Source organism: Mastigoproctus giganteus, chromosome 4 (genome assembly GCF_048544385.1).
Source record: "Mastigoproctus giganteus isolate SK-2022 chromosome 4, ASM4854438v1, whole genome shotgun sequence".
In the NCBI taxonomy this organism is placed as follows: domain Eukaryota; kingdom Metazoa; phylum Arthropoda; class Arachnida; order Uropygi; family Thelyphonidae; genus Mastigoproctus; species Mastigoproctus giganteus.
Window position 1 is genome coordinate 123,088,918 of NC_143578.1, and position 25,170 is coordinate 123,114,087.

Genomic DNA, 25,170 nt, shown 5'->3' on the forward strand with positions numbered 1-25,170 from the left:
GAAGAGACCAAAACAAAACAAATAGAGGGGGAAGAGGTATCAATTTTGTCAGGCGGTAAGAAAGATTGCAAAACACTTTCGGGGTCTGATTCGGATTCAGATGGCACACAAACGAGGGAATACGAAGGAATAGAATGGTTAAATGTAGTAGGAAACACAAAAGAATACAGGGAATATAGGCGAAGCTTGGCGGAAATTGTTAAAACTCGAGGAGAACCGAATTTTCTTTAGAATGAAAACGAGGAGGGTCAAGTAGTTAATATTCAGTTCAATTGGGGCGATTTCGTTATTTCCAATATTAAAAACAAGAATGTTGGAGATCTCACCGTGTTGCTCACCAGTAACAAGTTAAAGTTAAATGCCGAACATAGGAATATCTTAGCAGAAGTTCTAGTAAAGTTCTGCTCATAATGTCCGGAATAACATTTATGTCGTTAAATGTACAGGGTCTGAGAGCGATTAACAAACAAAGGATGATATGGCAAATTATGATGAACATGGGAGTAAAGATTTGGTTTCTACAAGAAACCCACTTCGCAAGTTTAGCAGACATCCAGCAGTTTCAAAACAGATACCGGTTGTTAGGATTTTGGAGTTTTGGGACAAATCGATCCACAGGGGTAGGAACAGTAGTGGTTCCTCCAATTTTAGGGACTGTACGACTGGCGGGTAGGGATACAGAAGGTTGGGTTGTGGCAGTGGATCAGAGTTATGGGGGGTGCACAATTAGACTAATCTGTGTCTATAGTCCAAATTCCACTTTAGGAAGGAAAACTCTGTTTCAGGGGCTGGGCAACTATATGAGGGGGGTGCAGTGGGTTATAATGGCAGGGGACTGGAACTGCGTTCCTGACCCCATTATGGACAAAATTCTGGCGGGTACCCCGTATCATGGTACGGGGGAGGGGGGGTCGTGAATTAATCGAGGTTTGTCTGAGGCCGCCGTAGCCTAGTGGTCAGGCATGCGGGTACATAAGGACACATGCCTTGAGTGACCGGGGTTCAAGCCCGTGACTGCTGAATATGGTGCTGTTTCTTGTATTCTGTGTATCTTGTAAACTCCTCTGACCGTTTGATCGTCCCAGAGTATAAACAGAAAATTTATTTATTTATTTATTTACTAAATTGGACTTGGTAGACGTCTGGAGGGAAAAAAATCCGGGGAAACGAGCGGCCACGAGAATAGCCAATAATATAGGAACTAGGATAGATTGCATTTATGCAACGAGTCAGTTGAAGGATAAGATAACAATGATACGGCATGTGAAATTTGCGGGAGGTCGACAACTTTCAGATCACATGGCAGTAATGTGGAAGGGAGATTTATTTACGAACGTTAGTCTGGGTAAAGGCTATTGGAAGCTCAACCCAGCAGTTCTGGAGAGAGAGGACTGGGACTTTACAACAGTTATTAAAGAGATAGTAGAGCAAGGTGGAAATGAGTGGGAAATGTTGGCGAAAATTAAAGAAAGTGCTAAATCATTTTATTACTCCAAAATTAAGGAAAGAAATGAACAACGCAGAAACAGACTGAAAGATCTCTTACAAGAAAAGAGAATTTACCAACGGTGCGGGGATGGAAGGGCAACAGCGGAAGTACAAGCGATTACTGACGGTATAATATTGGAAGAAGAGAAAGAAAAGGCACGAAAAATACAGCTGAAATTTAGGGAGGCTGATAGTTCTTTAGCTGCGTTTTACCAAAGAAGACTAAGGCTAAATAATTTAGCCAAAACGGTTCAGGAAATTAAAGACGATGACAACACACATTCAACAATGCTAACTATTATGAATAGTTTTGTAAATTACTATGAAAAAGAGCTTGCTTTGCAGAAAAAAGAGAGAGACAACTCCATTTGGATGATTGGACAATTCATACCCGAGCAAAAAGCATTACAGGACAAGGAAATAATTATGGGGGATCTAACTGTGGCTCTAAAATCATGTAAATTACGACGCGTGCCGGGACCGGATGGTTTGGGGGTGGAATTTTATAAGAAATTTTGGAACTTGTTAGCGCCTATTCTTCTGGCCGTCTTTAACAAATTTTTTCAGGAAGGGGTTGTACCCGAAGGCTTTTTAAATGCCTATACTACTTTCATTCCGAAGCATGGACGGGATTTAACGAAAATTGCTAAGAGGGGAACAGGTATCCTGTGTGTGTTATCAGACACTCAGCCTAAAACACTGATGGATCCAATATCTCTCTATTACAGAAGATTTAGGAGAAGTCCGGTTGGCCTGCCTCCCTAAAATCCACTCATGCACACCTTCTCGATGGTAAGCCCTGTTATGTCACTTAGGTGGCAACGAACGTGTAGAGTGGTTCTCTTCAAGACACCTGGTCAGCGTGAAGAGGAAAAGACCAAACCCTCCAGCAATGAGAGCACAACAATACAAATGGCCCTCAGTCCCCAGCAGCTTTCACTCTCCCTCTTACGGCAGCGAGAGGATCAGAGTGGAAGCAGAGGGTGCTAAGAATCTCTGGGTACGACCAGGCTGCCATGCACGGAAATTGAACTTGGCCTGTCATAACGTACGATCACTCATCGGTGAAGACAGGATATTAGAGCTGGAAAAGGAATTAGAAAATGTGAATTGGAATATCATCGGTTTGGCTGAAACAAGAAGAAGAAATGAATCACTTATAAGTTTATCAAGTGGAAATCTGCTGTACACCAATGGAAACAGTGAAAGGAGTGAAGGTGGAGTTGGGTTTCTGGTCCATAAAGATTTTAAAAACAACATTTTGGAATTCAAAAGTACATCACCAAGGGTGTCAAGACTAATACTCAAGATTTCTAAGAGGTACAAGCTAAAGATTATAATGATTTATGCACCAACATCGAGCCATGATGATGAAGAGGTTGAAGAAATGTACACTGAAATTGAGAGTCTTCTAGATGAGCAGAAAACCCACTACACTATTATTATGGGGGACTTTAATGCTAAGGTTGGAAAAAGGCAAAACAGCGCAGAAAGAGGAACTATAGGAAATTTTGGAATTGGTGAAAGAAATAAAAGAGGTGAAAGACTTGTGGAATTTGCAGAATCTCAAGGAATGTCAGTAATGAACACTTTTTTCAAGAAAAGGGTGAACAGAAAGTGGACATGGAAGAGTCCAAATGGATTAACAACTAATGAAATCGACTTCATCCTCACTAACAGAAGATATATTGTGAATGATGTTACCGTCCTGAATAAGGTAAATGTTGGAAGTGATCACAGAATGGTAAGATGTACACTTGATATAGATGTAGGAAAGGAAAGGAAAAAACTGACTCGAGTACATAATACAAAGGTCTTTGAAATAACAGAGGAGGGGAAAAAGCAGTATGTACTGGAACTTAAGAACAAGTTTGAGCTTCTGCAGACTGCTCAGGACCAAGATATCGACGAGGAATATTACAACTTTCTGAAAGTGATAAAGCCCAAGAAACCTATAGGGAAACAGAAATCCAAAGAAGAAAAAATTAGTCAAGAAACACTTGTCATGATGAACCAAAGACGACAAATGAAGAGCAAGAAAAACACTGACAGGGAGAAAATTGAGTATACTGAGTTATGCAAAGCCATTAGAAAGAGACTCAGAGAGGACATAAGAAGATTTAACACAAGAAAAGTAGAACAAGCATTAAGGGAAAACAAAGGATTTAAATCAGCAGCCATGAGCAGTAATACAGAAAGACAAATGATACTGAAACTGAAGAATAGTGATGGTGTACTTATAAACAGCAGAGAAGGCATAATTCAAATAGCAGAAGACTGCTATAGAGAATTATACAAGGAGCGAGGGAATGATACCAGCAGTGGGGAAGATGGATTGCAAAGTAGCAACACATACGACATACCCGATATTCTTCCTGATGAGGTAGAACATGCATTGAAGAAAATGAAGAATCGGAAAACCCCGGGGGAAGATGAAGTTACTGTAGAGTTGTTAAAATTGGGAGGAAGAGACATAACACAAAAACTGGCAAGGCTCTTCACAAAGTGCATTAGAAAAGGTGTGATGCCTAAGCAGTGGAATAATGCAATCATAGTTTTGCTGCATAAGAAAGGAGATAAATCAGAAATTGGAAATTATAGACCAATTAGCTTGTTATCCCATATCTACAAGTTGTTCACAAGGGTCATTACTAACAGATTAGAAAGAATACTTGATGAGAATCAACCGAAAGAGCAAGCTGGCTTTAGGACAGGATTCTCAACTATGGATCACCTTCACGTAATATCACAGCTAATGGAGAAAGCAAATGAATATAAAACACCATTATGCCTGGCATTTGTGGATTATGAAAAGGCATTTGACTCCATACAGCATAAGGCAATGTTTCGGGCACTGGAAAGACAAGGCATAGATACTCCATATATTATGATTTTGAAGAAAATATATGAGAGTGCTACATCCTTTATTAGACTAGACAAAGACAGTAGGAAATTTAAAATCGAGAAAGGAGTTCGACAAGGAGACAATATCTCCGAAGCTGTTTACTGCTGCCCTTGAGGAAGCTTTCACAAGATTAGACTGGTCGCAGAAAGGAGTCAATGTGAACGGAGAGTACCTAAACCATTTACGATTTGCAGATGACATTGTGGTCATAAGCCACGATCCCAAAGAATTAGAGGAAAATCTTAATCAGTTATGCACAGTTAGTAAGGATTTTGGACTAAAGATGAATATGGCTAAAACAAAAGTAATGATGAACAAGTATGCCACGGAAAGGGAAATAATGATTGAAGGAGCAGTAATTGAAAAGGTGGAGTCATATACTTATCTGGGACAAGTTATTAGCTGTAATAATGATAAATGGCTGGAAGTCAAGAGAAGAATAAATTTTGGATGGATAGCATTCAGGAAATATAGTCACATACTGAAGAGCAATATTCCAGTCTGTCTGAAACGTAAAATAATGAATCAATGTATACTCCCCACCATGACTTATGGAAGTGAAACTTGGGCACTCACCAAAAGAATGGAAGAGAAGCTAAGAACTACACAGCGAAGAATGGAACGAATTATATTGGGAATCAGACTGTTAGATAAGAAGAGAAACACATGGATTAGGCAGCAAACTCAAGTAAAGGACATTCTTATCAAAACTAAAGAACTAAAATGGTCTTGGGCAGGACACATAGCTCGAAGACATGATGACAGATGGACTAAGAAAATAACAGAATGGTACCCAAGAGGAGCTAGAAGAAAACCTGGAAGACAAAGGCGGAGATGGAATTCATGAGTTTTTGAGTAGTAAATGGATGGCCAGTGCTCAAAACAGAAGGAACTGGAAAGTTGCTGGAGAGGCCTTCATAATGCAGTGGATTGAAAATGGCTGATGATGATGATGATGATGATGATGCTAACTGGAGACCTATAACGTTGGCTAATTGTGACTACAAAATATTTGCAAAGATTTTGACAACTAAGCTAAAACGCGACGCAACCCAGGTAGTTAGAAGCACACAGTGCTACGGTATACCGGGGAGGCGAATAGAATATAACCTTTGGCTATTAAAAGATATATTAGAATATCGGAAAAGAAAGAGTTACAATTTAGTGTTAGTGGCAATCGACCTAGAAAAGGCTTTCGATAGAATCGACCACGACTACCTTTTCTCTATAATTAAAGATACGAACATAGGATCTAAGTTGTTTACAGTCCTGAGAAATCTATATACACGTAGTAGCACACGACTTTTGATAAATGGAGAAATTTCGAAGAACATTAAAATTGATAGGGGAGTAAAACAAGGATGTCCGCTTAGTCCTTTGTTATTTACGTTAACACTAGAACTACTACTGGGAAGAATAGACAGAACTGAGGCCATTCAGGGGATACCGTTGCCAAAGCCGGCAGAGCATTGTAAATGTATAGTGTCTGCGGATGATGTTACCGCCACTCTCACTACGAGTTATGCTGTGGAAGAATTTATGTCACTGGTTACTTCTTTTGGTAAGAAGTCGGGGTTAAACATAAACGAAGACAAGACTAGGATCAAACTGCTAGGGGAATGGGTACATCGGCCTTTACCACAACGAGAAGTGGAGTCGGATAAATCGATCCAAATATTGGGAGTTCCGTTTAGAGAGAGTCCCATGCTACCCGTAGGAGGGCTCACCACTAAAATACAGGAAAGTTTAAAAGAGTGGGAAGTGGGACAGTTTTCTTTTGAGAACAAATCCATTATTGTCAGAACCGTAATTCTTCCTATGATCTTATACACGGTGTTTATAACAGGAATCACAGCTAGGACAATGAGACGATTTTACGTTCCAACATTTCAGTTTCTATGGGGAGGAAAACGGCAAGAGATAGCGCAGAAATCTTTATTTTTACCGTGGGAAGATGGGGGAATAAGTATTCCAAAAATTAATTTAAGGTGTAGCTGTAAGAGACTCCTGGATGTGGCTAATATGGTACAATCTAACCATTTGGTAGCGGTACTGATAAAATATTTTATGGGATTTAATACAGCCTTAATTAAAGGCGGCAATTATCTAGGGCCAAAAGCAGAGAAAATTCCTATATATTACAAAAAAATTCGGGATATGTGCACGCAGTTAAGGGAGAAAGATATAGATCCTTTTAAGGGTGGTTTAAAATGACTCTACTGGGCACTGTTTAACTCAGAAAATCCAAATTTAGGAAACCATAATGCGCAATTGTTTTTTAAAAATCTAAAAATTGGCGGAAACTACCCATCGCGTATTGATTTTTCGTGGAGGGTTGGTTACGGAAACATACCAGTGAACGATATTACGTATAGATTTAGTCAGACAGGCAACAGATTATGCGAATTTTGTACTGAAATTGAAACAGTGTACCATTTATTTTATTACTGTCGATTCGCGCAGGAAGTCTGGAAAAGAATTTGTAGATTTTTGAGGATAAGACAGTTACACTAGAGGAGGTAATTTACTTGCAATTCGATCATCCCTTGGGCAAGAAAAAAATGTTCCTGATATTTTTAATTACAGAGGCAAAATATCATGTGTGGAAGCTTTGAAAACGGAAAAGGTTTGGGACCTTTAGGGAATATCTTTGGGACTTGAAACAAACAATGTCTGCTTCCATGCAAAGGTTTTTACAGTTGGAAAAATGGTGTTTAGGGTCTGATAAGTTTTTGAAAAGGTGGGGAGAGCCACCTCTTCTGTGCAGTTTGGTTGGAGATGAGGTTCATCTTAAGTAATGGTTTTAGTTATTTAGAGAGGAAAAAAAAAAAAAAAAAAAAAAACACACCTGTGTTTTTTTTCGTTTATTGCAAAATTCAGTTTTCTTGATAAAAATGTAGATCTCTTAGGCTCTCATCAAAACAGTTCCATGATATAGGTTTAAATTTTAAACTCATTTGTTTGGTTTAATAGACCTGGTCCAATGGATTATTTTTCACATTAAATTCACAAATAGCTTTGAAATGATCGTCTGAATTAAGATTTTTCATGATTTAGGTTTGGATTTTATAATTCACTCGTTTGATTTAATAGATCTGGTCCAATGGGGTTTTTTTCACATTAAATTCACAATAGCCTTGAAACATGTCTGGGTGGTGGTACTCACTGAGAATAAGTAACAATAGTCTTCTCTATTAATGAAGCATTACTTATTCGAGGTAGTGCAATATCATGGAAAATCGTCATGAAGGCAGAGCACAATATGAGAAAGAGCAAATGATGCCTACAACAACTACTTTGTAGTTTCTTAAGAGTTGTCTATGGTGTATCTACACACCGATATTATATACATATATACACACAGATAGGAGTCCACAAATTTGTTTTGATTTTTGAAGCAAGTCCGTAAATCTCAGTAATTTGGGAACTGCTGAAGTACAAGATTGACAGGAAAGCAGTTATACTGCAGTCAAAGCATGGATCTATAAAGGGGTTATCTAGCTTGAAATATTTGACTGGCTACTTTGATGCATGCATGCAGTAACCAACGAAGTGAATGCAAAAAATAACTTTAATAACACATACTTGCCTTTCAAAAAAGCTTTTGATACTGTTGCACATAAACAAAAATAGAGAAAGCAAAGCTGAGAGTAGGAGTGTGTTATAGGCCTAATGACTCTGATGAGTACAACGAACAACTGTACAGAGAAATAAAGTAGGCCAGTAAATCAGATTTTCTTATAATAGGGGATTTTAACTTCCCAGATATAGACTGGAATTTGTGGGTTGATCACTCACACACTAGCAAGACTTTTGTGGATTTATTGGATGATTGTTTTCTACAGCAGCATGTTTGAAAGGCAAGATCAAGATCAAGAGTATTACCAGAGGGGGTAATACTCTTGATCTGATTATCAGCAGTGATTATTCATGCATTAAGAATCTGCAGATAAAGGAACCACTAGGTAGCAATGTGGAATTTACTCAAAGATGTAACCACTATCAGGGGTAAAGGGAAAGGTTTTTGCTTTCATAAAGGTGACTAAAGTGGTCTCAGACAGTTTTAAATTCTATACAGTGGGACCAACTGATGTCAACAACAGCAAATTCTAAACATTCAAGGAATTAATCTTGGAAGTGACTAGGCTTCTCATACCAACTAAGAAATACTGTTCAAGGTTTAGGCCTAAATGGATGTCATATGAACTAATGAGACTCGTGGCAGAAAAGAAAAATGCATGGGATGAATATTAAATTATCAGGAAACAGATGCTGATGGTAGACTTAAGATAGTCTGTAACCCCCTTGTATAAGGCAATGGTCTGGCCACACCTTGCGTACTGCTAGGAAAGATGTTGAGCTACTAGAATGAGTACAGAGAAGGGCAATGATATTAGTGAGTGAAACAACAGATTGCTTTTACCAAGATAGGCTTAAGTTCTGCAAATTGCAGCATCTGAAGACTAAGCACCTGGGAGGTGATCTGATTGAGGTGTATAAGGCCTTGAATGGTTTGAGCAAGCTCAATGCTGATGGGATTCTTCTTGTGCCCAGATTCCGCACCTGAGGGGGCATAAATTCAAATTGAGGAAAGATGGTTGTAGAATAGATGTGCGGAATTTGCCTTTGTGGTTGATTGCTGGAACAAATTTCGATCTGTCGTTGTGGAAGTCTACAGCTTAAATAAATCCAAGGCTGAACTAAACTTTTGGTGTGAATGAATGGATGAAACAGGAAGGGTTTTTTTTTTTTTTTTTTTTTTTGGCTAAAGCTGTATAAAAACTTGCTGTCTTGCATCATATGCCTCTACTAATGCTAATAGTAAAGACGGCTGTAAAAATTGGAGCAGTGTGACATTAAAGGCATGTTATTATTATGCATAAAGGGATGGTTGAGTCAGAGAAGACAGAAAGTGGTTATCAATGGATGCTGCTCTTCATGGACTAATTAGCAGAGTTCCCTGAAGTTCAGTGCTGGATTCTGTGATGTTTTCTATATTTATTAATGATATTGATAAATGTCTAATTTTTTAGGCTTAACGTCTAAGTCTGAATATTACAGGTCAAGGTATGCTATTACATAAAGATCTAGAAGAATTAGGTAGTTGAGCTGAAAATGGCAATGGAAGTTTAGCATGGACAAATGCAAGGTACTGCATATTGGTAGTATTCATACAGAATAACGTACCAACTGTGTGGTATTACACTCAGATTGCAGGAAAAGGAAACACATCTGGGGTAATTTCATAGTAAAATACATAATGTTCTCTAAACTTGGTCCTTGAGGTTGTCACAGTTCCATCAGCGTTTTAGACAAAAGTCTAAAACACTGATGGAACTGATATTCGGGTGACATTCAAGTCAAGTGGACCCAATTTCAGCGAGGTCCGTACGGTTTGTGACAGCCAAATCCTCTGCTTGCATCTTCACGATGGTGGGACTGTTAGTAATCCTGGTTATAACCTCCATGCACAAGCACACTGTGGGTGACAACCAGATGTGAAACAACATAAGCAGGGGTCGAGGTGTGGCACCCAACCACATGGAGGAATGCCGCCCCCTCTGTGTTTCCAGGCAATACTAGGTGGTAGATGACTCATCAACCAGTGCAATACCACCACTTTGCTTATTGGAGGCTTGAAGTGGTGGAACCCGTGTTTAGTCTCCAGAGCTAAGTTCCGGTCAACCCTTTCCCATCTCTTCCATCATGCAGTATGACTGATGACTTTTGAGGTTATGATGAACATCATGGCGAGATCCAATCTTCCTTACTTTTCGAGGGTACAGCTGTAAAACGGCGTTCGCAGGCCAGCCGCTAGTTAGTACACTGGACTAAACCTATTGGTAACTCTTTAGGAGGCTTCCGGATCAGCTAGTGTATAATCTTGCTACCTCTACTCTTCCAGATAGTGACTGGAGGGAGTCTGAGTAGTGTGTATGCGAGGGGCATTGTTGAGGCCACGTTATGTCATGGATCTGGGTATATTCTTACCATGTGTACGCCATATCCACAAATTTCATTACTTCATACAGCATGTCTTCCCCACCTTTCTTACTAATGAATACACCATGAATTGTCAAACTAATAGAATAAGCTTATCTGCAAAACGATCTAAACCTCCCAAACACTTCCTAGTTCATTTCACAAATATACGTGGTCTCAATTCTAATCTCAACAATGTCCATTTCCACTTGCAGTCTGCCAAACCCCATGTACTTTTTCTGACAGAATCTCAGTTACCGGTTGATTCAACTACTGCTCAGTTTTATCCCATTTTGGCATTACAAGAATGCCAAAATGGGATGACCTGCACGATTTCTTTTCTTCTTTTCCTTGGTCGGATTACTGTCTTAAAACTTCTGATGTCAACTTTGCTCGGATCGTGTGTCAGCGGAATTATTCTTGTAGTAATGGAATCCTTTATTCCACACGCCACTTTAAAATCTGATCCTTTATCTAAACCTTGGATTTCCAATAAATGTACTAAGGCTGTTCAAGAGAAGAATGTTGCATATCGTAATTGGCTTGTTTCCAATTCTTCAGTTTCATTTTCTGCCTACACAAAAGCTCGAAACAATTGTAAAGCAGTTATTAATTAGTTGAAACTAGATTTTGAACAGACTAAGAGTAGAAAACTTTCTTCTTTCCCTAATGGTAGCCGAGCATTCTGTTTCTTGCCAAAGCTATTGGCCGCAACTTTTGCCCATCTCTGCTCCCACCTGTCAAAACCAGATGGTTCTGTTGTCACTTCAGCCAAGGATAAAGCTAACATGCTAGTAGCATACCATTTTTCTTCCAACTCACGTATTAATGAACTTGGTAAAACACCTCTCACCATTCCCAATGCGCTCCATTCAATGCCTCCTATGGTCTTCGGTCAAAAGGATGTCAGAAGGATTTTGACAAATCTTGATGCTAAGAAAGCTCCAGGTCCTGATGGTATTTCTCCACTTGTGCTCCTGAACTTACTACTATTCTACGCCACCTTTTTTCACTTTCTTATTCCAAAGGTGTTTTTCCTTCTGCTTGGAAATTTGCTCATATCCAACCAGTTCCTAAAAAGGGTGACAAATCCCTCCCATCCAATTATCGTCCCATTGCAATTACTTCTACTATTTCTAAAGTAATGGAGAAATCAATTAACATCCAACTCTAAAAACTACATAGAAACCTTCCATCTGATCAATGTTTGCCAATATGGATTTCGTCAGTGTCAATCCACTGGTGGTGATATTCTGGCTTATGATACCCATTTATGGACAATTTCAATGGAAAAGTTCGGTGAAACACAAGCAGTTGCTCTTGACATCTCAAAGGCTTTCGATAGTGTTTGGCATAAAGCTAAACAAGCTTCCATCTTATGGTTTGGTAAACTGTTTTTTTGTAATTGGTTATCCAGTTTTCTCTCTGATTGCTCACTGAGGGTGATGGTTGGTTGTTTTGGTTTTTCGGAGCATTAGCAACTAAGGCCATATTGCTCCGGGTTATGCAGTGGTCATTCCCTGACCTTTCTGCATCTTCCGTATTTGGTGGTAACGGGCTCGAAGAGGGTGATGGTAGACGGCTCTCTGTCTTCTAACTTCTCCACTAATGCTGGTGCCCACCAAGGTTCAGTTCTTTCCCCCCACTCTTTTCCTCTTGTATATTAATGAGCTTCTTCCATTGGCCCGAAATCCTATCCATAGTTTTGCCGATGATAGCACATTGCATTCCACTTTCCATTTTGAGAAACCTTACCCTGCTCAATCAGTTTCAACTTCTCGAATATCCGCTACCAATTCCTTAAATGCCAATCTCCAGGTAATTCTCCAGTGGAGCAGAGACAACTTAGTTGATTTCAATCCTTCTAAAACTCAGTCTTGTCTTATATCTAACAACAAGGATTCTTCTTCTCCAATGCTTATCTTTGGTGACACTCCGATTTCTAGGCAAAATGATATATCTGTTTTGGGGATTACCTTGACTTCTAATCTCTCTTGGCACAAGCACATTACAAATATTGCTTCCTCTGCATCTAAAAAACTTGGTTTTCTCTTTCGCTCTCACCTTTACTTTTCTTCCAAACAGCTGTTCTCTCTTTCTGTACAAATCGCAAATCTACCGTACCATAGAATATTGTTCCAATATTCTATGATATTGGAACAATCTGGGATGGTGCCCCAAAACCTCTCTCAAGCTTCTAGATTCCATTCAGAAGAGGGCAGTTATGCTAATTAATGATCCTCTCTAACAGTCTCTCTCCACTCGTTGTCTCATAGACGTACTGTTTCTGCTGCATGCCTTTTCTACAGATACTTCCATGGGCACTGTTCTTCTGAATTGGCTTCTATAATTCCCGCTCTCTCTCTCTCTCTCTCTCTCTCTTTCAAAACAGTCTGAAAATGTGCCGCCACCAGCCAACATCCATTTACTGTCCAACTTCAAACTCACAGAACCAACTTTTCATCTTCCTTGTTTATTCATTCAACTGCCATTTTCTAGAACAACCTTCCTTCATACGTATTTCCTGAAAATTACAGTCTACAGAAGTTCAAGTCTAATGTCAACAAATATCTTCTTTCGTGTTCTCAACCTCAAACCCATGAACGGTACTAAGTACTATAGCTTCTAATACCTCTCGTGTTTGGGGTTTTCATAAAAAAAAAAAAAAAAAAAACAATGCAGACAGTCTGGCAGGGTAGTTCATGGGATTTTGTCAATGATATGCAGTAACTTTGCCAGTAGAAATAAGGAGGTCATTATTGTATTGTATAAGGCTATGGTTAGGGTGTAACTTGAGTACTGCATACTGGATGGAGGCCTCATTTTAGGAAGGATGTCGATCTGTTGGAATATGTGTAGAGAAGGCCAACGAGATTGATGACAGGAACAACAGGGTACTCGTACCAATATAAGTTTCAGTTCTTCAAATTGCAGCATCTGGAAACTAGGCATCTGCAATGTGATTTGACTAAGGTGTTTAAGTCTTTGAATGGATTGAGCAAGCTCAGTGCTGATAACATTTGTCCTGTTGCTCAGATTAAATACAAGGCGACATAAATTTGAATTTAGGAAAGACTGGTTCAGGATAGATGTGCAGAAGTTTGCCATCAACCAGCAGGTAGATGATTGTTGGAAGAAACTTCCATTTGTTGTAAATGTTGGTAGTTTGAATATATTCAACAAAGAACTAGCAAATTGCTGGAGTGGATGGACAGGTGATGTGAGAGGGGTTTTTTTTGCTAATGCTGTACAAGTTTTGTTTTTTGCATTATTTGCCTATATAATATCGGTATAGATACACCATAGTTTACACCCATAAATTTTAACTACGTATGTAGTGTAACGGCATCATTTTAATTGTATTGGTGGTGCCTTCACAACGAGATAGCTGGTATTGCACTACTTCAAATAAATAATGCTTCTCTATTAGATAAGACTACTATTATTTATTTTCAGTGGATACCACCACCCAGACAATCATTTCGAAGCTAGTGGGCTTCATCACCAGTGGGTGGGCAGCATGTACCCTGGTAATGCAACATGCCATTACAGTCGCAAAGTTATTTCACAATTGGTATCCATTGATAAAGCTCACTAGCTTCGAAACGATCGTCTATATCTCATATTGTGGGTGCCTTCACAACAAGATAGCTGGTATTGCACTACTTCAAATAAATAATGCTTCTCTAGTAGAGAAGACTACTGTTATTTATTTTCAGTGGATACCAACACCCAGACGATCGTTTTGAAGCTAGCGGGCTTCATCATCAGTGGGTGGGCAGGTAAAGCATTATTTATTTGAAGTAGTGCAATACCAGCTATCTCGTTGTGAAGGCACCCACAATATGAGATACAATTAAAATGATGCCTTCACAGTTCAAATTTATGGACAAATTATGGTGTATCTACACTGGTATTATATAGTTAATTACATATAAATTATTTAAGGGCAAAGGCCTCATGCTACGAGATAGAATGACCAATATGTAGGTTAGTGCAAAAGCATCGTTTTAATGTAGCCATCTACTAAAGTAGTTAAATTAATTAATTTAATTGGCATTGTTTTGGTTATATCTGATATTGTGAATGCCTTCACAATGAGTTGCCATGGTATTGTACCACCTCGAATAAATAACATTTCACCAGTGGAGAAGACTACCGTTATTTATTCTCAGCGGATACCAACCACCCAGACAGCACTGTTTCAAAGCTTGTTGGCCTCTCTTCGGTGGGTGTTTTTTTTTAGGTTACATCTCATTCACAATATGAGATATTTGTTATTTGTTTTTTTAGGAGCATTAGCAACTAAGGCCATATTGCTCCGAGAATATGCGGTGGTCATTCCCTGACCTTTCCGCATCCTCCGTATTTGGTGGTCACGGGCTCGAACCCCGGTCTAATCAAGAAGCGTGTGCTACGCACTGTTGCTCCTGCCCACCTGGCTACGGAGGCGCCTCACAATATGAGATATAACCAAAAGGATGCCAATTCGGTGGGTGTTTTTTTAGGTTATATCTCATTCACAATATGAGATATAACCAAAACGATGCCAATTAAATTAATTAATTTAACTACTTTGGTAGATGGCTACGTTAAAATGATGCTTTTGCACTAACCTATATGATAGTTAATTACCTAAACCCATAAGAAATTATGCCTTGTGCATTTCATCTTCTAATACATTATTACTACCTACACCATTTGGCATCTCTCATATTGTGGAAATAACTTCACAACTGTGATGGCATGTTGCATTACCAGGGTACCTGCCAACCCACTGATGATGAAGCCCTAACCTCGAAACGATTATCTCGGTGGCAGTATCCACTGAAAATAAATAACAACAGTCTTCTCTCCTAGAGAAGCGTTATTTATTTGAAGTAGTGCAATACCAACTATCTCGTTGTGAAGGCACCCACAATATGAGATACAATTAAAACGATGACTTTACACTACATATGTAGTTCAAATTTATGGGTAAATCATGGTGTATCTACACTGATATTATATAGTTAATTACCTAAACCTATAAGAAATTATGCCTTGTGCATTTCGTCTTTTAATACATTATTTGCCTAATACTAATATAAAAAAAGCTGCTAAACAATGATGCTCTCTAATTCATTTAGACAGAATCAATGAATGTGTCAATGGATTATGAAACAGTGTAGAAAAGGATATTAATTGACAGATGTCAATGGTTTAAATTCTTTATTCTTTATGGAAGGGGATGCCAGAAGTTTATCAAAATCTAACAGTGAGCTGAATGATTTTGAGATAACTAAGAGGAAAGTGGAAGAGAAATTGTTGCCTAAAAAAATGCTCCTGGGGTGGATGGGATCTTTCCAATTATATCAAGGGAGGCAGCAAAGGAGGTAAGTAAATCCTTAGCCATAATTATGAGAACACCCTTGAATTCAGGGGAGGTTCCTATGGTCTGGAGATGTGTGAATGTTTGCCTAATTTGATTGGATTACTATGATGCAAGAAATAATGTTGATATCATATTTCTGGATTTCGGGAAGGCTTTTCATACCGTTGCACATAACAGACTGCTGTGCAAACTGGAGAAATGTGGCATGTTACTGCTATGAATAACGGGATGGATGAGTGGGAAAAGACTGAGAAAATATCAACAAACACTGCTCTTCATGAACTAATGTAATTAATGGAATCTTCTGGGTTTCAGTGCTGGTCCGATTGTTGTTTTCTGTATTTCTTAATTATAGTGATGATGGTATATATCAGGCTTAATGTCTATATTTGCACTATATTTGGGTAGTTAATGACAATAATCATTAACTATCACAACAAAATCTAAAAAAAAAAATTAGCAGATGGGCTGAGAAATGGCAGTTGAAGTTTTACATTGACAACTGCAAGGTACTGCATATGAGTAGCAATAATCCCAGATTAACACACCAACTATATGGTACTATACTCAGTGCAGTGGAAAATGAAAAAGACCTGGTGGGTAATTGTGCAATCAGAAATGAATTTCTCTGAGCAGTGCGGACAGGCTGCATCTGCACTGCTCAGAGGGGACCTACAATGAGATCTGATTGAGATGTTTAAAGCCTTGATTTGAATGAGTAAACTCAATATTGATGGCATTCTTCCTCTTATTGAGACTTCATACATGGGGGGGGGGCATAAATTCAAATTGAGGAAGGATGGTTGACTGTTAGACCAAACTTGTATCTGTTGTTACAGAACTGGATAAATTCAAGGTAAAACTAGACAAATTCTTGAAAGGAATGGATGGATGGATGATGCAGGTAGTTTTTTTTTTTTTTTTTCTGATGCTTTATAAGCTTGCTTTTTTGAATCATCTCCCACTACTAAATACTAAACGCAAGTTTCCAAGAGTATCTAAGCAAAATCATATATCAATTGTATATACTTACAGATGCTGTTCTCTTCTCATCAAAATGGCCTTCTTTATTAAGCATTTTATATATTTCACCTCTGGGTGCAAATTCAAGAATAAGATAAATCTTCCTTGTATCAACAAAATAATTATATAAACGAAGGATATTTGGATGCCTGAAAGACAATTTTTATTTAAAATTCAGACTTGAAGTAAGCACACACAGTCCAAAAATGCATTGAGTACATTCTAACAATTGAAAAATTGTTCAAATATACTCAATTAGCACATCACCACAATTATCTCACAAGCTTTCCAAAGAAATTTATTTTCCAAGTATACAAACTAAACCAAGTATACAAACACATATATAGTCTCTTCCAATCCCCTATCCACAATAAGATTCTCAGAGACTTTTCTTTGTTGAGTGATGCTAAAACATCTGAAGCTAATATAGATTTCTGTGTGTGGAGGAGTTTGATTCAGGATTTTTTTGGTATATCAACAACTAAGTATATAATACACCAAACGCAAGTCATATAAAATAGATAAAAGATATATAAATGAGGGAAGACTTCAGTGATCTATACTGATAGGCCACATCTAAAGCAGAATGCGGGGTGTATAAAGGCAAAAAATATATGAAAAAATGTAAAAGATATACAAATATAAATAAGTATTAGAAGTACAGGATGTCAAATTATTCACCTGATTATTATGCTCTATTAAAATGTTATTGTAATAGGTATTGTAAAACAGTTTGCTGCACTTTATCTCCACATGGGCACTATTGGTAGTACCTAGAATATCAAGACGGCAGCAAATTTCATCCCTAGTGTTTTGAACCATGTCTTCAGAAATGGAAGTCATTGTCTGTTCAATTTGATCTCTCTCTCTCTCTCTCTCTCTCTCTCTCTCTTTTTTTTTTTTTTTTTTTTTAACTCTGTGACAGTGTTAAATTTTTTTGCATGCACCATGTTGTTCACATAGCTCCATAGAAAGAAATTCATAGGTGTGATATCCAGGAAACAAGGAGGCCATGAATGGAATCGACCCATCAGATCCATTGGTTAGGAAATTTTTTATTAAGGAAATCACTATCGGCAAGATGGGTAGTGCCCCATCTTGCTGATATAAACACATGGCTGTATATCTTCCAGCTGGGGTGCAGCATACAATTCGAGCATATAGAGGAAATTTACAAAGTTCACATTGTTTTTGTAGAAGAAAAATAGTGCAATCGCCTGGCGGAAGGATGGTGGGCAACACATTTACTTTGGGACTATCATGCTAGTGTTCACAAACTGAGTGGGGATTTTCAGATCTCTGTATGTGACAATTTTGTCTTTTAACTTTACAGACAGGTGGAATGTCATTTCACCAATGAAAATGGTATTTTTCAGAAAGTGCTCATTTATACATCATCATTTCAGAAAGTGCTCATCTTCATCTATACAGTTGAGAATGTGAATGAACAGTGAATTTCTCTCATTGTAGTTTTTTTACGAGGCTTAATTTCCTAGACAGTTTGCAGATTATAAGCAAAAAGTTTCAATCTCTTGTAAACCACCCTGTGCAGTGTTGCTCACAATATTTGCAGCTGCACGCTTGCCTGGCAGGTAGATTTTGAAGGACTGGGTAAACAATGCCTGAAAATCTCTCTCTGCAGATACACTAGGCCTACCTACTCCTTTCTGATACAGCATTCTGCAAGTTTCTTGAAGCTGTTTCAACCACAACCTCATCAACTGTTCTGTAGGTGGATCTTTCTGATATTCCTGTTGAAAATATCTTTACAGTCACTGGAAATTTGGCATCCTACAAAACATACACATTGCTTTCTCTTGCATTGTCGCCATTTTAATGCTGTACTGCCACAATACATACTGGGATCGAGGCTGCCAACCACATGAGAAAAAACTCACTGAGTTTTGACAACTGTAGCAAACCATTGTAAGGTACCTGTTACAATAAAATTTTAATCGAGCTTCATAATCAGGTACAGGGGCACGTTATCCAATAGGCAAAAAAGACATCTGCCTAGGGCCCCCAAAATCACTGTTTGAAAAACTTATTGCTGTTTTTAACTAATATTTTTAAGTGATTTTTATCGGAAATTGGCTTTCTACCTGAAGGTCAATGAACTTGAAGAAATTTTATATTTAGTTCTTCCTTAAATAGTTGAGTTAACTGAAAAAGTAAAGACTGCCTTGTATGGAACCAGCGCCGCTGATAGCCTTATGCTTAAGGGTGCTCTCACATAGAATGCAGGTGACTGCTTATCTGGAACTAGCAGTGAAATGCAGCTAAAGCTTCTCACAGGCTATGATAATAATTGAAAGTGGAAGAGAAAAATATTTTTGTGAATGAATTTAAATTTATTAAGATTATTACTATATTTAATACCACTCATATACCACGTGAAATTAATCATATACTTTATTAAGCCTAAAGGTGACATTTCAGGCATCTTGTCGAATGGTCTGATGATGGGTATCGGCAAGATGCCTGAAACGACATGTTAATGAATAGTGGTTTAGGCGATTGTTTAATACACTATATTATTAATTTCATGTGGTATATGAGTGGTATTAAATACAGTATAGTAATAATCTTAATAAATTTCAAATCATTCACCTGCAAAAATATTTTTCCCTTCCACTTTCAATTATTTCAGTGTGCATTGCAATGAACATTTTATTGAAATGTCCTGCAATGAGCATTATTAAACCAACCACTCCTCCTTTCCTCCATAATTATTTATCTCTTGATAAGTTTTCATATGAAAATTACTGGACACCCGCTGAATTGTAGGTGGGATTGATTGGAAATTTAGTGGTCAATTTTAGTTTACCCGAGAGCTAAAGGGATTAATGTACCGCAATTCAGTGGTGCCCGTAAACCTACCCAATCGAATATAGAGAAGTTGCACTGGTCACCTGTTTCTATGTGTTCATAGCCTGAGAATAGTAACATATCTTACTTCTCTGTGGCCTGTGAGAAGCTTTAGCTGTATGTCGCTGCTAGTTCCAGGTAAGCGGTCACCTGTGTTCTTCATGTGAACACTCTAAGTAGCAGGGAGAAGGTATCAACAATCTTACCAACCAGTGACAGAAGAACACTGAGAGCTGAACTTTTTCAATAAGATGATTAAATTTAGTAGGTATTTTATTTTGTTTCAGAGCATTCATTTTTATTTTGTCTTATATTAACAAATACAGCAGATACCCGATATATAGCAATAAACTCATGGCTTCCATTTGTTTCTTAAAAAACAAACTTAAAAATAGATGGATTTCTTTATTTTTATTTCATACAGTTCGGGAATTCCCCACTCAAATCGGGATGTCTGGCAACCCTGCTTGTATATCAACTTGATATATTAATGTATTGGTCAGTTATGTTTGTCGACGATTTTTGGTGATAGCATAGTATTTATTCTGTAGGATCAATCGATTCCTCAGTTCCTTCTATAATGCAGTCGTTGCGTTATATTGGGTTTCCACCGTCTATTACTTTATTAAAAAATTTAATTACTTAATTATAAAAAAACTGATTAAAAGTACAAAAATTTTTAAATTGTATAATATAAATCCAAAAATATCATTTTTTTTAAGGCCATGAAAACAACTTACAAATGCAGTGTGCAGAAAAGGAAAAAGTTAAAAATTAGAGAAGCAGAATTAAAAAAAAAACAGCAAAACTGATTACAACAGTTTATTTCTATAAAAAATAGAGAAGAGTCTCAAAACGGCACCTGCATCATTATAACAGAAGAAAACGGTAGAAGAAAACTTCTACCTCTTCATTATCCCCAGACGACATCACTGATGATAACTCCTTCGGCATCACACAGGAAGATAATACCAATAATGGAAAAACCACAGCACTCTCTGATACTATTAATGATACTCCAGTTACGATCAAACATCAAACATATAGTAAAGTATTGCTCTATAGCCAAAACCCATCACGAATGACTTCCTTGAAAAAAAATAGATTTTAATGAAGGGGGAAAAATAGTTACAATAAAACTAAACGAATCACATTTCTATTTAACTAGAGTTAACCATACTCAGGAAAAAAAAGAATGGTTAATATTTTCAGAAACAACAGAATCAGTATACTGTTTTATTTGCAAATTGTTTTCAATCAAATCGAATGCATTAGTTACTGGATGTAGTGATTGGAAAAATATCGGTGATATTTTAAATTTAGTCTAAATATAATGATGAGTCTAAATAACATAAGGAGTGTGTGTGTGTGTGTGTGTGTGTGTGTGTGTGTGTGTGTGTGTGTGTGTGTGTGTGTGTGTGTGTGTGTGTGTGTGTGTGTGTGTACATAAAGTGCTCGAAAAGCGTAGGAAGAATTGATTCTGAGATGATAAAAACATGAAAAACAAACTATTGGTATGAGGTTTTAAAAAGGGTTGTTGCTACTGTGAAACTTGTAGCAACATTAGGATTGGGATTTCGAGGGCATGATAGTTCATGTATAGGAAATTTTATGAGCTGCTTAGAGTACTTAGCAGAATTTGATATCTTTTTAAAAATTCATTTAGAAACTTATAGCAAATGTGGTAAAGGATATGTAAATTATCTCTCAAATACTACATGCGATGAATTCATTGGTTTAATGGTCACAAACGTAAGAAATTACAATTATTAACAATATCAAACAAGCTAAATATTTTTCACTTATTGTTGACTCAACTCCCGATGTAAGTCATGCAAATTAGTTATCTTTCATCATAAGATACATAGATAAATAAAACCAAATACAGGAATGTTTCTTGTCTTTCATTCATGTTGAAAAACACAATGCTAGTTATTTATAAAATATTATAATATCAACCTTAACGGAGTATGGTCTAGATATTCAAAACTGTCGTAGCCAATCTTATGACAATGTGGCAAATATGTCCGGTATATACAACGGATTACACGCAAAGATTAAGAGCCATAGCAAAAATGCATTTTTTTATTCTATGTGCAGCTTATACCTTAAATTTAGTTGGAAATTCAGCTGCAGAATCTTGTTCAGAAGAGAGTCATTTTTTTTGATTTTATTAAAAATTTATATGTATTTTTTTCTTCAATATAAAGATGGGATCTTTTAATAAAGACAAACTCAGAAAGAAAAAAACATTAAACCTTTGACAAAATTAGAAGCAAAAAAGCTGTATGATTTCTCTGAAGATTTTGAAACAACTCTTTTTCTGTTCATATGGCATTTAATTCTACAGTGATTAAATTCCACAAATGAAAATCTTCAAAATAAAGATTCGAATTTACAACATGCTGTAAATATTTTAAAATCATTGTCATTATATATATCAGACATTCGAGGTAACAATGAATTTTTTGATGTTATAGAAGCCGAAGTTTATGCATTAACTGGCAATAAAGATTATATATCCGATAAAGTTAGAAGTCGATAGAGAAAATTACACTTTGATGAAAAAAAGAGGCCGGAGTGTGCAGCTGACAGGCAAACAAGCATTTGTTGTAAATTGTTTAAATGTTATTTGCGATAAATTGCTAGTAAAAATAAACAGATGTGTTGAGGCCTACCAAAATATTTTAAATTATTTTAGTATATTTACGAATTTAAATTTAAGGAAAACATCACTGAGAGAATATGACAATTGTATTATTAATCTAATAAATACTTATTCAGATGACACTGACGCTAATGTTTTTAAAGAAGAATTAACATATTTATACATTTCGCAAAAAAATGAAAATTTATCTTCACCTTCTTTAATGTATGAAGCAATTCAAGGAGGACTAATATCAACTTTTCCTAATGTGGACATAATTTTAAAAATATTTTTGTCAATTCCTGTTTTGAAAGGATCAGCAGAACGATCGTTCTCTGTGCTTAAAAGAGTTAAGAATTATATTAGAAATTCACTTGGACGAGAAAAATTTAAGTAATTTGGTAATAATTTGTATTGAGAATGATATTACAAACAGGATTGATTATAATGAACTGATATACAACTTCTCAGCCCAAAAAGCATGAAAAGTCCATATAAAGTAGTATAAAAATACTTATTAGTTTAAGTGTATGTATAATTTCTGAATTATTCTTCTGGATTAGATATATTTTTCTTGTCATATAACTTGTTTTTCTTTATATGGGGTCCCCAAATTCCATTCTGCCTTGGGCCCCATGAGGGTATAATGTGCCCCTGATCAGGTGAATAATTTATAAACATCCTGTACTTTTAACCCAAACAAACAACCAGCCAAAAAATCCAAAAATCTTGCATTATCAAGGTAAATGACTGACACACATCTCAAAATTTAACAGTTATTCTAAACAAGTTATTAATTAACCTTTAAGTACTGACTCACTTTCAAAGTTGCTATCATAACTATAGCCTAAGTTATTTTTCCCTCCAAAAGTAGACTTTTCTGAAACTGTAAGAAAATGCTACAAAAATAGATTTCATGTATGCTGAACTTTAATACTGTAATGTCACAATGCTTGCTGGGTGCAAGCAGCCCTATGAGAAAAAACTCACTGAATGGCTTTGATAACTGCAACAAACCATTTTAAGATACTTATTACAATAAAATTTTAAATGAGTCCTGCTGAGGTCATCCATCCTCCGCAGAAATGAATGGGTAAGATACCACGGCCTATGTGGAGGCGAGTAAGAACAACTTCCTCTCAACAGTTCCTGCATGGACTGTCAGTGTTTGATTACAGGCTTTGTTTGATATAGTTTGATTGTCTGTCTGTGAAATAAATTTTGCCACTGGGCAACAATACATGTTTACATATAAACAATATGTAAACATGTATTGTTTATATGTATTATATGTAAACAATAAATGTTTACATATAAACTACCCACAATCTTGTACATGGAACTTGCAGGCTGTGACTATTCAACTGTTGTGCTGACTTGGCTGCAATGTCTATTAGCTCATTACCCCTGATCCCAATCGAGTTTAGGGGTAATGTTTGAGGCACATTATGGCTCAAACATACCCAAATGTGCCTTGGGATTTTGCAAAAACAATGTTAAATGAACATTTGGAAAGAGAAAGTAACATCCGTTAACCCAGTTGGAGTCAGTACTGGATGAGAATTGTATCTAATAGCTGATAAAGCCTATAATGCACTTAAAGATTCCGTATATCATGCACCTCTGGTAACTGTGATTTTAATATGGTCGAAAGTCAATTCTATAGCATACAACTCTATCATATATATATATATATATAGGAAATTATTTTAATGTTATGTGCAAATCTTTAATTTAACTTATGCTAATAATGAAAATACCGTGTACCCTGGGAGCGATGTATGTTGAATAAAGGGGGGAAGAACGGAAAAGAGTAACGTTATAAACAAAGTGCGAATTTTGAAAAATGCAAAATTTGAAAAGAACGAAAATAGAAATAGCAGATTTTTGAAAAGAACGACCAAAGTAGAAATAGCATTGCAGTATCTTTCATAATTTCTGTGTCTTCTTGAAAGATTATGAAAGATACTGTGTCTTCTTGAAAGATTATGAAAGATACTGTGTCTTCTTGAAAGATTATGAAAGATACTGCAATGCTATTTCTACTTTGGTCGTTCTTTTCAAAAATCTGCTATTTCTATTTTCGTTCTTTTCAAATTTTGCATTTTTCAAAATTCGCACTTTGTTTATAATGTTACTCTTTTCCGTTCTTCCCCCCTTTATTCAACATACATCGCTCCCAGGGTACACGGTATTTTCATTATTAGCATAAGTTAAATTAAAGATTTGCACATAACATTAAAATAATTTCCTATATATACATTATGGTTGTAGGGTACCTTTGCTCTTGCAGTGTCCCTGATCCATAATTCATATTATTGATATTTCATTTTATCTCTATTCAAATTCAAATCCATTTTCTTTCTTTACTTAATTTTAATTTTTATTCATAATTATATATATATATATATATATATATGCTACATTCATCAGGATTCTCAGATATAGTGTATTATCTGGAAAGATGGCAGCAAATGCCACAGACTGTAATAACTCAAATCCATTTGTGAAAATGGGGATGAAGTCCAAGTATTCGGCTTGATAAACAGAAGATGGAGACAGACAGATGGTAGAGTTGTAGACAGACAGAAGATGGAGTGCACACCTCTTCCAATTTTTAATGAAGAGGTTGCATGATGGTAGATGAGCATGCTGAAGTGGAAGTGGTTGCCTTGATGACTGGGCAACATTGTCTACCATGATGTTAAGATCTGTGAGATACCGAATAGTTGGCAATCTGACGGCTGTTATAGATTTTCGTATTGTGGCTCAAAAATCAATGTCCATGAGGGATGGTCTGGCAAGGATTTCAGTTTAAAGGTAACCTGGAAAGATAACTGCTTGCACCTAAGTGATAAAGCCATTTCAATTGCTTCTACATGG

The 25,170-nt window shown here is 36.8% G+C and overlaps 1 protein-coding gene across 2 annotated transcripts in view; it reads right to left on the reverse strand.

The window, feature by feature from the left end:
• LOC150087037 (aurora kinase C-like) overlaps positions 1 to 25,170 on the reverse strand; it is a 237,956-nt gene that overhangs the window by 59,413 nt on the left and 153,373 nt on the right. For both annotated transcript variants that reach the window (XM_090371770.1, XM_090371769.1), the window contains exon 6: positions 16,783 to 16,921. In XM_090371770.1, coding sequence (XP_090227896.1) covers positions 16,783 to 16,921 — 139 coding nt within the window. The remainder of the gene's footprint in view (positions 1 to 16,782; positions 16,922 to 25,170) is intronic.